Source organism: Amblyraja radiata, chromosome 2 (genome assembly GCF_010909765.2).
Source record: "Amblyraja radiata isolate CabotCenter1 chromosome 2, sAmbRad1.1.pri, whole genome shotgun sequence".
In the NCBI taxonomy this organism is placed as follows: Eukaryota; Metazoa; Chordata; class Chondrichthyes; order Rajiformes; family Rajidae; genus Amblyraja; species Amblyraja radiata.
Window position 1 is genome coordinate 124323652 of NC_045957.1, and position 13752 is coordinate 124337403.

The 13752-nt window shown below is 47.8% G+C and overlaps 1 protein-coding gene across 2 annotated transcripts in view; it reads left to right on the forward strand.

Annotated features, from left to right (window-relative positions):
• LOC116968297 (androgen-dependent TFPI-regulating protein-like) overlaps positions 1-12234 on the forward strand; it is a 96474-nt gene extending 84240 nt beyond the window's left edge. For both annotated transcript variants that reach the window (XM_033015019.1, XM_033015027.1), the window contains exons 5-7: positions 6773-6888; positions 9370-9521; positions 11834-12234. In XM_033015019.1, coding sequence (XP_032870910.1) covers positions 6773-6888; positions 9370-9521; positions 11834-11862 — 297 coding nt within the window. In that variant the 3' untranslated portion in view covers positions 11863-12234. The remainder of the gene's footprint in view (positions 1-6772; positions 6889-9369; positions 9522-11833) is intronic.
• Positions 12235-13752: the final 1518 nt, after the last annotated feature.

Sequence of the window (13752 nt, forward strand, 5' to 3'; positions counted from 1 at the left end):
TCATCCATGCAGTCTTTAAATGCCTTCCATTGCATATCCACCGTCAACCCTTTAAGAATCAATTGCCAGTCTATCTTGGCCAATTCACGTCTCATACCCTCAAAGATACCTTTCTTTAAGTTCAGGACCCTTGTTTCTGAATTAACAATGTCACTCTCCATCCTAATGAAGAACTCAACCATATTATGGTCACTCTTGCCCAAGGGGCCACGCACAACAAGACTGCTAACTAACCCTTCCTCGTTACTCAATACCCAGTCTAGAATAGCCTGCTCTCTCGTTGGTTCCTCTACATGTTGGTTTAGAAAACTATCCAGCATACATTCCAAGAAATCCTCTTCCTCAGCACCCTTGCCAATTTGATTCACCCAATCTATATGTAGATTGAAGTCGCCCATTATAACTGTTTTAACTTTGTTGCACGCATTTCTAATTTCCTGTTTGATGCCATCCCCAACTCCACTACTACTGTTAGGTGGCCTGTACACAACTCCCACTAGCGTTTTCTGCCCCTTAGTGTTTCGCAGCTCTACCCATATCGATTCAGGTATGTAATTTAATTGGCTTGGTACGAATGTACAAAAATATTGTCCCTAGTGTAGGATAGTGTTGATGCGCGGGCATCGCTGGTCAGTGCAGACTTGGTGGGTCGAAGGGCCTGTTTTTACGATGTATATCTTAACTAAAATTAATTATTTTGTCAAAAGGTGAAGGAAGGGTTCTGTATGGATGTTGCCTGATCCGCTGAGTTTACTTTAGACTTCAGAGACACAGCTCAGAAACAGGCACTTGTTAGCTGTTTGTTGGGTGAAAACGAGAAGCTGGTGCGACTTGGGTGGGGGAGAGATGGAGAGAGAGGGAGAATGCCGGGGCTACCTGAAGTGGAAGAAATCAATATTCATACCACTGGGCTGTAAGCTGCCCAAACAAAATATGAGATGTTGTTCCTCCAATTTGCGTTTAGCCTCACTCTGACAATGGAGGAGGCCTAGGACAGAAAGATCAGTGTGGGAATGGGAGGGGTTGTTGAAGTGTTTAGCAACCGGGAGATCAGGTAGGTCCAGGCGGACTGAGCGAAGGTGTTCAGTGAAACGATCGTCCAGTCTACGTTTGGTCCGTCTTTGGACTGTGAAGGGAAAGAGGAGCACCCGGAGAAAACCCACATGGTCACAGGGAGAACATGCAAACTCCGCACAGACTGCACCCGTAGTCAGAATCGAACCTTGTGTCTCTGGCGCTGTGAGGCACCAGCTCGACCACTGCGCCACCGTACCGCCATTTGTTTGTGGCACTGAAACCAAAATTAACGTGTTGACACAAGGAACTGCAGATGCTAGAATCTTGAGTTAAACACAAAGTGCTGGAGTAACTCAGCCGGTCAGGCAGCATCTGTGGAGGGAATGGACAGGTTTCAGATCAGTGCCTTTCTCAGTTTCGTTTAGTTTACAGATACAGCACGGAAACAGGCCCTTTGGCCCAGTGAATCCATGCCGACCAGCGATCCCCACACATTAACACTATCCTGCACACACCAGGGACAATAGACAATAGGTGCAGGAGTAGGCCATTCGGCCCTTTGAGCCAGCACCACCATTCAATGTGATCATGGCTGATCATCCACAATCAGTTCCTGCCTTCTCCCCATATCCCCTGACTATCTTTAAGAGCCCTATCTAGTTTTCTCTTGAAAGTATCCAAGAAACGGCCTCCACCGCCCTCTGAGGCAGAGAATTCCACACACTCACAACTCTCTGTGTTTAGAAGTGTTTCCTCATCTCCGTTCTAAATGGCTTAAACTGTGGCCCCTGGTTCTGGACTCCCACAACATCAGGAACATGTTTCCTGCCTCTAGCGTGTCCAAGCCCTTAATAATCTACAATTTACATTGATACCAAGCCAATCAACCTACAAACCTGTATGCCTTTGGAGTGTGGGAGGAAACCGGAGATTCCGGAAAAAAACCCCGCAGGTCATAGGGAGAACGTACAAACTCCGTACAGACAGTACCCGTAGTCAGGATCAAACCCGGGACCCTGGCGCTGTAAGGAAGCAACTCTACCGCTGCACCAACATGCCGCCATCACAAAGGGTCTCAGACCTGAAACATTACCTCTGTTTTACTCCCACAGATCTGCCTGCGTTAGAGTCATGGAGTCAGAGCAGGAAAACAGGCCTTTGGGCCCAACTTGTCCATGTCCACCAACATGTCCCTTCTACACTAGTTCTCTTTGCCTGTATTTGGCCCAAATGTCTTTTCAATCCTCTTGTAGTACCTGCTATTGTACATCTCCCATTGCTAGCAGCTTATTTCAAATGCCCCTCACCCTCTGAGCAAATGTTCCCCCTCAGGTTACAACCTTATCCTAAACACTCATTAGTTGTTGACTCGCCCTCCCTGGGTAAAATAATTTGTGCATTCACCCATTTCATCAAAAAGTTGCCTATCAGGTTCCTATTAAATCTTAAGAAGGTACAGGAGCCTGAAAACTGTAACGTCCAGGTTCAGGAACAGCTTCCCCATAGCCATCAGGCTATTAAACACAACATCGAATAAGCTCTGAGCTGTGAACTACAAAGGACTATATTATTATTTGTTATTTGCACTATATGTGTTATTTATTGAACTTTTTTTCCCCGTTATATACAACGTTCACATATTCACATATTCTGTTGTGCAGCAGCAAGTAAGAATTTTATTGTCCTGTCCAGGACATATGACAATAAAACACTCTTGACTCTTTCCTCTCTCACCTTAAATCTATGTCCTCTGGTTCTTGATTCCTCTACCCTGGGTTAATAACACATCTGAGCATTTCCCCCCGATCGATTCCTCTCATGATCTTATACACCTCTATAAGATCACCCCTCAGCCTCCTGCGCTTCAACGAATAAAGCCCTAGCTTGCTCATCCTCTCCCCGTAGCTCAGGCACTCGAGTCCAGCCTAGTTTAGTTTAGGTTATTCTCACAGGTGGCAAGGTACAGCGAAAAAGCTTTTTTGTTGTGTGCTAACCAGTCAGTGGAAAGATTACAATCAAGCTGTCCGCAGTGTACTGAAGCAGGATAAAGGGAATAATGTTTACTGCAAGATAAAATCCAGTATAGTCTGATTAAAGATAGTTCGAAGGTCCCCACTAAGGTAGACGGCAGTCACGGTGGCGCAGCGGTAGAGTTGCTGTCTTACAGCAAAATGCAGCGCCAGAGTCCCGGGTTCAATCCTGACTACGGGTGCTGTCTGTATGGAGTTTGCACGTTCTCCCCGTGACCAGCGTGGGTTTTCTCTGAGATCTTCGGATTCCTCCCACACTCTAAAGACATGCAGGTTTCTAGGTTCATTGGCTTGGTATAAATGTAAAAAAAACAGTCCAGTATAAAATTGTCCAAGTTCCAGTGCTGAGTGATACTCTACCTAGAGCTTTTCAGCGTACTACATCCAGATCCAGATGGTAGCTCAGGACCTCAGCCTCTCTAGTTGGTCATGGGATGGTTCAGGGAAGAAGCTGTCCATGAATCTGGATATGTGTGTTTTCACACTTCTGTTCCTCTTGTCCGACAATATCATAGAGTTATAGAGAATCTTACAGTGTGGATACAGGCCCTTCGGCCCAACTTGCCCTCATCAGCCAACTTGTCCCATCTATGCTAGACCCTGCGTTTGGCCTATATCCCTCTAAACCTCAGAGGGTGGTGGAGGCAAGTTCTCTGGATGCTTTCAAGAGAGAGCTAGATGGGGCTTTTAAAAATAGCGGAGTCAGGGGATATGGGGAGAAGGGAGGAACGGGGTACTGATTGGGGATGATCAGCCATGATCACATTGAATGGCCTACTCCTGCACCTATTGTCTATTGCCTATTGCTATCAGTCTATTGTTTGTCTATTTTTGTCTAGGTTTGTCTATTGTCTAAACCTATCCTATCCATGAGCTAGTCTAAATGTTTATTAAACATTGCAATAGTACCTGCCTCAACTACCTCCTCTGGCAGCTCATTCCTGCAACCCTTTGCGTGGAAAAAGTAACCCCTCGGATACTTATTAAATCTTTCCCCCTTCCCATTTCGTTTGGACCTCAAGGGGTCCAAATGACAATAAATTGAATTGTATTGTATTGTATTGTACCTTAAACCTATGTCCCCTGGTCCTCGATTCCCCGACTCTGGGGGCAAGAGACTCTGTGCGTCTACCTGATCTATTCCTCTCATGATTTTGTACATGATTAAGATCTCCCCTCATCCTCCTGCGCTCATAACCTGCTCACACTCTCCTCCACATCCTTGTCATTCTCTGCATCCTGATCCCTGCAAATCTCTGCATTTTCCCCACCACTTTCCTGCCTTGCTGAGTGTTTACAGCATTGTGTGCTTATGCTTATCTTTCTGAATTTCATCACTGATATTTTCTCATTTAACTTTACTTCGCTCTGGGCAGCCCTGTTGAAGGAAGTCTAGTGCCCTCTGCTGTTACATGCTGTTCATTGGTGTCAGGGGTTATGGGGAGAAGGCAGGAGAATGGGCTTAGAAAGGAGAGATAGATCAGTCATGATTCAATGGTAGACAAAATGCTGTAGAAACTCAGCGGGTGAGGCAGCATCTATGGGACGACAGATGGCACAATGGGCTAAGTGTTCGTCTGGCAGTTCTATTACTATTACTATTGGCAGTGAAGGTAGCTGGTTCGAATCCCGCTTGGAGTGCATACTGTCGTTGTGTCCTTGGGCAAGACACTTCACCTACCTTTGCCTGTGTGTGTCCTTGGGCAAGACACTTCACCCACCTTTGCCTGTGTGTGTGAATGTAATTATGTGAAGCACTTTGGGGTCAATGCAAGTTGACTAAAAATGTGCTATATAAATAAAGAAATTTAATTTAATTTAATTTATGGAGCGAAGGAAATAGGTGACGTTTCGGGTCTTAACCCTTCTTCAGACTGATGTGGGGGTGGGGGCGGCGGGAAGAAAGGAAGTGGCGGAGACAGTGGGCTGTGGGAGAGCTGGGAAAGGGAGGGGAAGGAGGGAGAAAGCAGGACTACCTGAAATTGGAGAAGTCAATGTTCATACCGCTGGGGTGTAAACTACCCAAGCGAAATATGAGGTGCTGCTCCTCCATTCACTTTGGCCATGGAGGAGGCCCAGGACAGAAAGGTCGGCTTCGGAATGGGAGGGGGAGTTGAAGTGCTGAGCCACTGGGAGATCAGGTTGGTTATTGCAAACCGAGCGGAGGTGTTGGGCGAAGCGATCGCCAAGCCTACGCTTGGTCTCACCGATGTCATGATTCAATGGTGAAGTAGACCAGATGTGCCAAATGGCCTAATCCTGCACATATCAGTTACGAACTTCTGCTCTCATAATCTTATATACCTCTACCAGCTTGCCCTTCAACCTCCAACGTTCCAGATAAAACAATCCAAAATTGTTCAATCTCTCCTTACAGTTTATAAATACCCTCTAATCCAGGCAGCATTCTGGTAAAACACACCTGCACCCTCTCCAAAGCACCCTTCCTGTAATGGGGTGCCCAGAACTACACGCAATATTCCAAACCTAAGTCCTGACTCCTATACGCTAAGCAAACATATCATTCCTCCTTCTTTACAATTCTCTCTGCTTGTGTTGCCACTTTCAGGGAGAGTCTGTGTTACGTAGTGGGCCTCTTTGCCCTCTGAGTCCACGCCATCCAGTGATCACCCCGTACACTCGCACTATCCTACACACTAGGGACAATTTACAATTTTTTACACAAGCCAATTAACCTGCAAACCTGCACATCTTTGGAGTGTGGGATGAAACCGGAGCACCCAGAGAAATCCCACGCAGGTCATGGGGAGAACGTGCAACCTCCGTACAGACAGCACCCGTGGTCAGGATCGAACCCAGGTCTCTGGAGCTGGGAGGCAGTAATTGGAGCGACCATCACACAGCCCAGGTAACCCAGCTACGATCCCACTTACCAGTGCTGTCTGTGTGGAGTTTGTACCTTCTCCCTGTGGCTCTGTGGGGGTTTTCTACGGGCGCTCCCGTTTCCTCCCACACTCCAACGTGCAAACTCCACACACAGAGAGCACCCGAGGTGAGGTTCGAACCCGGCTCCCTGCCGCGGTGTGGCAGCAGCTCTACCCGCTGCACCAACTGTGTCACCCCAATTTGTATAAATGGATGAGGAAACAAAGAGCTACAGATGATAGACACAAAGTGCTGGTGTAACTCAGCGGGTTAGGCAGCATCTCCGGAGAAAAATGATGGGTGACCTTTCGATCCGGGATCCTTTTTCACTCATAAATGGATGCTTGATAATCAGTTCAGTTTCAGTTCAGTTTATTATCACAATTACCGAGGTACAGTGAAAACCTTTCTTGCGTGCTAACCAGTCAGTAGAAAGACAATGCATGATCACAATTGAGCCATTTACAGTGTACAGATACATGATCACAGTGAATGGCGGTGCTGGCTCGAAGGGCTGAATGGCCTACTCCTGAACCTATTGTCTATTGTCTAATAACTTTTAGTGCAGGGTAAAGTCCGATCAAAGATAGTCCGAGGATCCCCGATGAGGTAGATAGTAGTTCAGGACCGCTCTCTGGTTGGTGGTAGGATGGTTCAGTTGCCTGATAACGGCTGGGAAGAAGCTGTCCCTGAATCTGGAGGTTGATGTTCAGCGAGCACTCAGTGGGTTGAAGAGCCCATTTTCACGCTGTGTCTTTCTCTGACTCTATGGCCAATAAAGTGGTCTGGGCTCTCCTGAAGGCAAGGTGTAATTGGTTCTTCCTTGCTTCTCATTGCAGCACACCATGGTACTGCCACTGGTCCTGTTGGAACTCTTCATCTCCCGGCACCGGTATCCAACACGAAGAACTGGACTCCTCATCCTGGGGACCATCTCCATCTCTTATCTCCTTTGGTAGGGACTGCGCGAAGGCACAGAAACGATACGCAGGTCCACCACCGAATTTACGGCACCCTTGGTTCCAGAGCCTTGCCGGATTACCCGTTTTTCGCCGGACCAACAGAGGTCACGGCGTCCGAGATACCGGCCGGCAGAGTCGGCCGCGGGAACGGATCTGCCGGCTCCGGCCGGGCCGGAGATCCAGAGCCCCGGCCGCAGGGGGGGTGGGGAGAAAATTCCGCCCGCCGATCGGCCGCGGAAGTCCCGATGAGGTTGAGATCGACCGGTGGCCTCACCCGGCCTAGGGGACGCATTTCTGGTGGGACTTTTGTAATTTTGTCCATATTAAAGGAGGTGCCGGACCACCAGTTACTGGAAAATCTGTGGTCGACCTTGTGTGGACACCATTACGTGGTGATGTTAAAATCTCTAATCACTGCAATCCCTGCACATGGAGTCATCAAAGCCAAAAGTCAATTTTATTTGTTACATGCACCCAAAGGTGCAGTGAAATGAATTTGCCAGCAGTGCTACACTTAAAAAAAACACACAATACACAATAAAATTTAACACAAACAGCCACCACAGCATTCTAATAGCCCTGTCCCACGGTACGAGTTCATTCCAAGAGCTCTCCCGAGTTTAAAAAAAATCAAACTCATGGTAAGCACGGAGAATGAACGTAGCAGGTACGTCGGAGCTCGGGGACATCACTTAGTGGCTCGTAACGCTAACGGCAGGTACTCGGGAAGACTCGCTAACGGCAGCTAAGCACGGGAAGACTCGTGAAGAATTTTCAACATGATGAAAAATGTCCACGAGAGCCCCGAGTACCGACGAGTGGCCATTACCGTAAATCTCCGAGTTCGAATCAGGGCAAACTCGGGAGAGCTCTTGGAATGAACTCGTACCGTGGGACAGGGCTTTTACAGTGTGAAAACAGGCTCTTTGCCCACTGGGTCCATGCCGACCAGCGATCCACCTACACTAGTTCTATAGGACACACTAGGGGTAATTTGCAGAAGCCAATTAACCTACAAACCTGTGCACCTTGTGGGAGGAGACCTCATACTCGCAGCATGGTCGACACAAGGTCGTAGGAGGTCTTCGTAACTCTCCTTCATGCTCGAGAGTGGTCTCCGCGTACTCGAGGCCTCAGCTAGGTCGCAGCGTTTTTTTCAATATGTTAAAAAATGCCCGCGAGTTAAAACTGGAAAAAATCGATACTTTTTTTACTTGTAGGTTTAATCGTAGTAGGTCGTAGCAGGTCGCCATGTTAGTCGTTGGTAATCGAAGGTAGTTGTAGATAGTCTTCATCATAGTCAAAGGGAGTTCGAAGAAGATCGAAGGAGGTTGTCTTCACTCTCCACTATTCGGTGTCCAATTTTCCTGAAGTTAATCGTAGCTAGTGGTAGCTAATCAAAGCTGGTCTTTAGCGTAGTCGAAGGAGGTTGGTGGAGGTCTTCTACATAGTCGAAGGAGATCTTCAACATGTCATTTTTTCAAACTCTTCAAAACTGGCCTAATTAGGTCGCCCAAGTGGGACAGCCCCTTAAGGTGTACGGGATTCACAATGACTTGGGGATGGAAGATTACAACTTTCACGTGGTCCGCCCTGTTTCGACGAATGCAATCAACCCGGCGTGCACAATCAAATAAGATCAAATAGAACAAGTTGTGCTACAACTTTAGGCTGTGCACGCCATACGCAGGAAGAAGATAATGACTTGGCCGTATGGATTGGGAACTGGCTTATTCATAGAAGACAGAGGGTTGAAGGTAGATATTCAGGCTGCAGGTCTGTGACCAGTGGAGTTCTGCAGGTATCTGTGCTGGGACCTCTGCTGTTTCTGATATACATATAAATGACTTGGACTTAAATGTAAATGGGGTGCTGAGTAAGTTTGCTGATGACACCAAAGTTGGAGGAGTTGCAGGCAGCGAGGAATGCTGTCAGAAGGCACGGCGGTAATGGGCAGAGAAATGGCAGATGGAGTTGAACCCAAGCAAGAAGGCAGGAACGGGGTACTGATTGGGGATGATCAGCCATGATCACATTGAATGGCGGTGCTGGCTCGAAGGGCCGAATGGCCTCCTCCTGCACCTATTGTCTATTGTTACACAGAAAGCCCAACTTGTTATCAGTTTTGAAATTCCCCGTATGTTGCAAAACATACTTGGCAAATAAAGCATTATTCTGATTCTAATCTGATTCTGTTTCTGATGTGCAGGAAGGAACTGCAGATGCTGGTTTAAACCGAAGATAGACACAAAAAGCTGGTGTTTTTCAGCGGGCCAGGCAGCATCTCAGGAGAGAAGGAATGGGTGGCGTTTCGGGTCGAGAACAGTCTGAAGAAGGGTCTTGACCCGAAACGTCACCCACTCCTCTTCAGAGATGCTGCCTGTCCCGCTGAGTTACCCCAGCATTTTGTGTCTATCATCAGTTTCTGATGATATGATGAATTAATCAGACAAAATGCCTTCTGTTTCATACAGGGTGCTGTGGATTTATTACGCCGCTGGAGACTGGGTCTATCCATTGCTAGGACTTTTTAATCAAACTGGCCTGGTGGCATTTTTCTCATTCAGCCTTCTGTTGGTAATGCTTTTATACCTCCTGGGAGAGCAGCTCACCTTGTTAGTGTGGGGTGAGTAGTTCTTCACTTTTGTATTTTTAATTTGAGATACTGCGCGGAAACTTCAGGCCCTTCAGGCCACCGGGTCCGCGCCCACCAGCGATTTACAGTTATTTACAAAGCTGTACGTCTTATGAGTGTTGGAGGAAGCCGGAACTCCTGGGGAAAACCCACGCAGGTCACGGGGAGAAGGTACAAACCACGTATGGACAAGCACCCGTGGTCAGCATCGAACCCGGAACCAAGAAAATTAACACAGGCTTAACAGAGTGTTCAAGAAGGAACTGCAGATGCTGGAAGATCGAAGGTACGCAAAAATGCTGGGGAAACTCAGCGGGTGCAGCTGGATCTATGGAGCGAAGGAAATAGGCGACGTTTCGGGCCGAAACCCTTCTTCAGACTGATGGGGGGTGGGGGGGAGAAGGAAGGAAAAAGGGAGGAGGAGGAGCCCGAGGGCGGGGGGATGGGAGGAGACAGCTCGAGGGTTAAGGAAGGGGAGGAGACAGCAAGGGCTAGCAAAACCTTCCTTCGCTATTTCCTTCGCTCCATAGATGCTGCTGCACCCGCTGAGTTTCTCCAGCATTTTTGTGTACCCAGGGTTAACAGAGGGTCAGGTTTACCCTGGGGGGGGGCATGGTGGCGCAGCGGGTAGGCCTGCTGCCTCACAGCGTCGATCTTGACCACGAGCGCAGTCTGTACGGAGTTCGTACCTTCTCCCTGTGACCACATGGGTTTTCTCCGGGTGCTCCGGTTTCCTCCCACATCCCAAAGACCTGTGGATTCGTAGGTTGATTAAAGATACAGTGCGGAAACAGGCCCTTCGGCCCACCGAGTCCGTGCCGACCAGCGATCACCCCGTACACTAGCACTGTCCTACACACTAGAGATTAACATATTTTACAGAAGCCAATTAACCTACAATCCTGTACGTCTTTGGAATGTGGGAGGAAACCGGAGCTCCCGGTGAAAACCCACGCAGTCACAGGGAAAAAGTACAAACTGCGCACAGACAGCACCCGTAGTCAGGATTGAACCTGGGTCGCTGGCGCTGTGAGGCAGCAGCTCTACCCGCTGCGCCACCGTGCCACCCAAGGAGGTTAACCAGAATGATGCCCAGATTAGGGGGATATTATCTACAATTAGGGGGTGAACAGACATGGGAACACTGGAAGTTTTGGGGGAGACCTGATGGAAGTATATAACATAATGAGAGGCATAGATAGGGTGGACAGTCAGATGCTTTCCCCCAGGGTGGAAATATGAAATACTAGAGGACATTGCTTTAAGGTGAGAGGGGCAAGGTTTAAAGGAGATAGATGTGTGGGGTAGGTTTATTACACTGAGGGTGGTGGGGGCCTGGAGCGGGCTGCTAGTGTTGGCGATGGAGGCAGATATAATAGTCTATGTCTATGTCTAGTGGTGTTTCAGCTTTTGGATCAGCAGGGAATGATTGATATGGAACATGTGCAGCAGTTAAGAGATGATCTCTGACACAGACATTATGGGCCGAAGGGCCTGTTCCTGTGCTGTACTGTTCTAGGATCTATGTTTTATGTTCTACCACCTCTGGCAGCTCATTCCATTTACCCACTACACTCTAAGCGAAAAGGTTGCCCCATAGGTTCCTATTAAATCGTTTCCCTCTCACCTTGAACCTATGCCCTCTAGTTTTAGATTCCCCTACCCTGGTATAAAGACTTTCTGGGATTCCACTTATGATTGTACACACTCTATAAGATCACCCCTCATCCTCCTGCACTCCATGATATAGAGTCCTAGCCTGCTCAACCTCTCCCTGTAGCTCAGGTCTCCGAGTCCTGGCAGCATCCTCCTAAATCTTCTCTGCACCCATTCCAGCTTCTTTGGCCTTGACCATCGGCCACTATTAGCCATTTAACAATTTTTCGTGCTTGTAACGATTATGAAACAATACTGACTAATAGACACTCAAGAAACTGCAGATGCTGGTTTGCAACAAAAGGACAGAGTGCTGGAGTAACTCAGCGGGTCAGGCAGCATCTGTGGAGAACTTGGATAGGTGATGTTTCACAGAGTGCTGGAGTGAAATGATAGGACAGGTTTCGAGGGATATAAGGCAAAACGGAGCTTAGATTGCAATCATGAACTAATTGATTGAGGAGCAGAGTTGGAAGGGGTGGAGGGACCACCCAGATCTTATGTTGCTGCGATCCTACACAGCAGGCCGGAGGGACTAGTGTAGATGGGACATGTTGGTTGGCGTGGGCAAGTTGGGCCGAAGGGGCTGTTTCCACACTGTATGACACTGTGATACCAATCAACCATTTATATCTGTTTCTTTTCAGGTTTAACGGGAAAAACAAAGAGATCATAACTGAGGCACAAGCACAGTGAGGAATTGTGTTTGTCTTATGCATCCTGCACCCTTCTTGCCACTCATTATAGCCACTGTACACCTGCTACATTCTCCACCACAATTTGCCATCAACAGATCGATAATCTCCAAATGAATCAGGACCTAGCGCTCGCTGTTCCACTTGCCATCCAGGGAGTGAGAACTGGAAGAGGGTGGCAACCATGGATTTGGAAATTACTGAATAAGGATGAAGGAAGTGAGATTTCCCACGATACATGTCCGCTCTCCGCGGGGTGAAGGGCCAAAGTCATTCATAAGTCCATAAATTCTAGGAGCAGAATTAGGCCATTCGCCCATCCATAATAGAATAAAGGGGAGGCCATTTAAGACTGAGGTGAGAAAAATACTTTTTCACCCAGAGAGTTGTGAATTTGTGGAATTCCCTGCCACAGAGGGCAGTGGAGGCCAAATCACTGGATGGATTTAAGAGAGAGTTTGATAGAGCTCTAGGGGCTAGTGGAATCAAGGGATATGGGGAGAAGGCAGGCACGGGTTATTGATTGGGGACGATCAGCCATGATCACAATGAATGGCGGTACTGGCTCGAAGGGCCGAATGGCCTCCTCCTGCACCTATTTTTCCATGTATCTATGTATCAAGTCTGCTCCACCATTCAATCATGGCTGATCTATCTTTCCCTCTCAACCCCATTCTCCTGCCTTCTCCCCATAACCCCTGACACCCGCACTAATCAAGAATTTCTCCTGTAGCTCTTATGAAAAGCTCAGGAAAACCCCCAGGATAATTAAGGATAATGTTGGTACAGTCGACATCGCATACATGGATTTTAACAATCATGGCTCCAATTTTTAGCAACCTAATTATTCCCTTTGTGGACAAAGTGGTCATTTCACATTAATTTAGTTAACTTTACAGATACGATAAGGAAGCAGGCCCTTCAGCCCACTGAGTCTACACCGACCATTGATCACACTTGCTCGCACGAGTTCTGTTTTCCCAATTTCACATCCATTACTTTAGAGAGATCCAGTATGGAAACAGGCCCTTCGGGCCACCGAGTCTGTGCTGACCAGTGATCACCCCATACCCTAGCACTATCCTACACACTTTACAATTTTCGCCTTAGCCAATTAACCTACAAACCCGCACGTCTTTGGAGCGGGGGAGGAAACCAGTGCACCCAGAGAAAACCCACGCAGGTCGCGGGGAAAACGTACAAACTCCGGGATCGAATCTGGGTCACTGGTGCTGGTAGGCAGCAAGTCTACCGCTGAACCACCGTGCCGCCTTTTAAGGGGCAGTCACGGTGGCGCAGCAGTAGAGTTGCTGCTTTACAACGTATGCAGCGGCGGAGACACGGATTCGACCCCGACTACGGGCGCTGTCTGTACAGAGTTTGTACCTTCTCCCCGTGACCTGTGTGGGTTTTCTTCGAGATCAACTTCAAGTTCAAGTGAGTTTATTGTCATGTGTCCCTGATAGGACAATGAAATTCTTGCTTTGCTTCAGCACAACAGAATATAGTAGGCATTTACTACAAAACAGATCAGTGTGTCCATATACCATAATATAAATATATACACACATGAATAAATAAACTGGTAAAGTGCAAATAACAAATAATGGGTTATTAATAATCAGAGTTTTGTCCGTGCCAGGTTTAATAGCCTGATGGCTGTGGGGAAGTAGCTATTCCTGAACCTGGTTGTTGCAGTCTTCAGGCTCCTGTACCTGCTACCTGAAGGTAGCGGGGAGATGAGTGTGTGGCCAGGATGGTGTGGGTCTTTGATGATACTGCCAGCCTTTTTGAGGCAGCGACTGCGATCTTCGGTTTCCTCCCACATTCCAAAGACGTACAGGTTTGGAGGTTAATTGGCTTGGTAAATG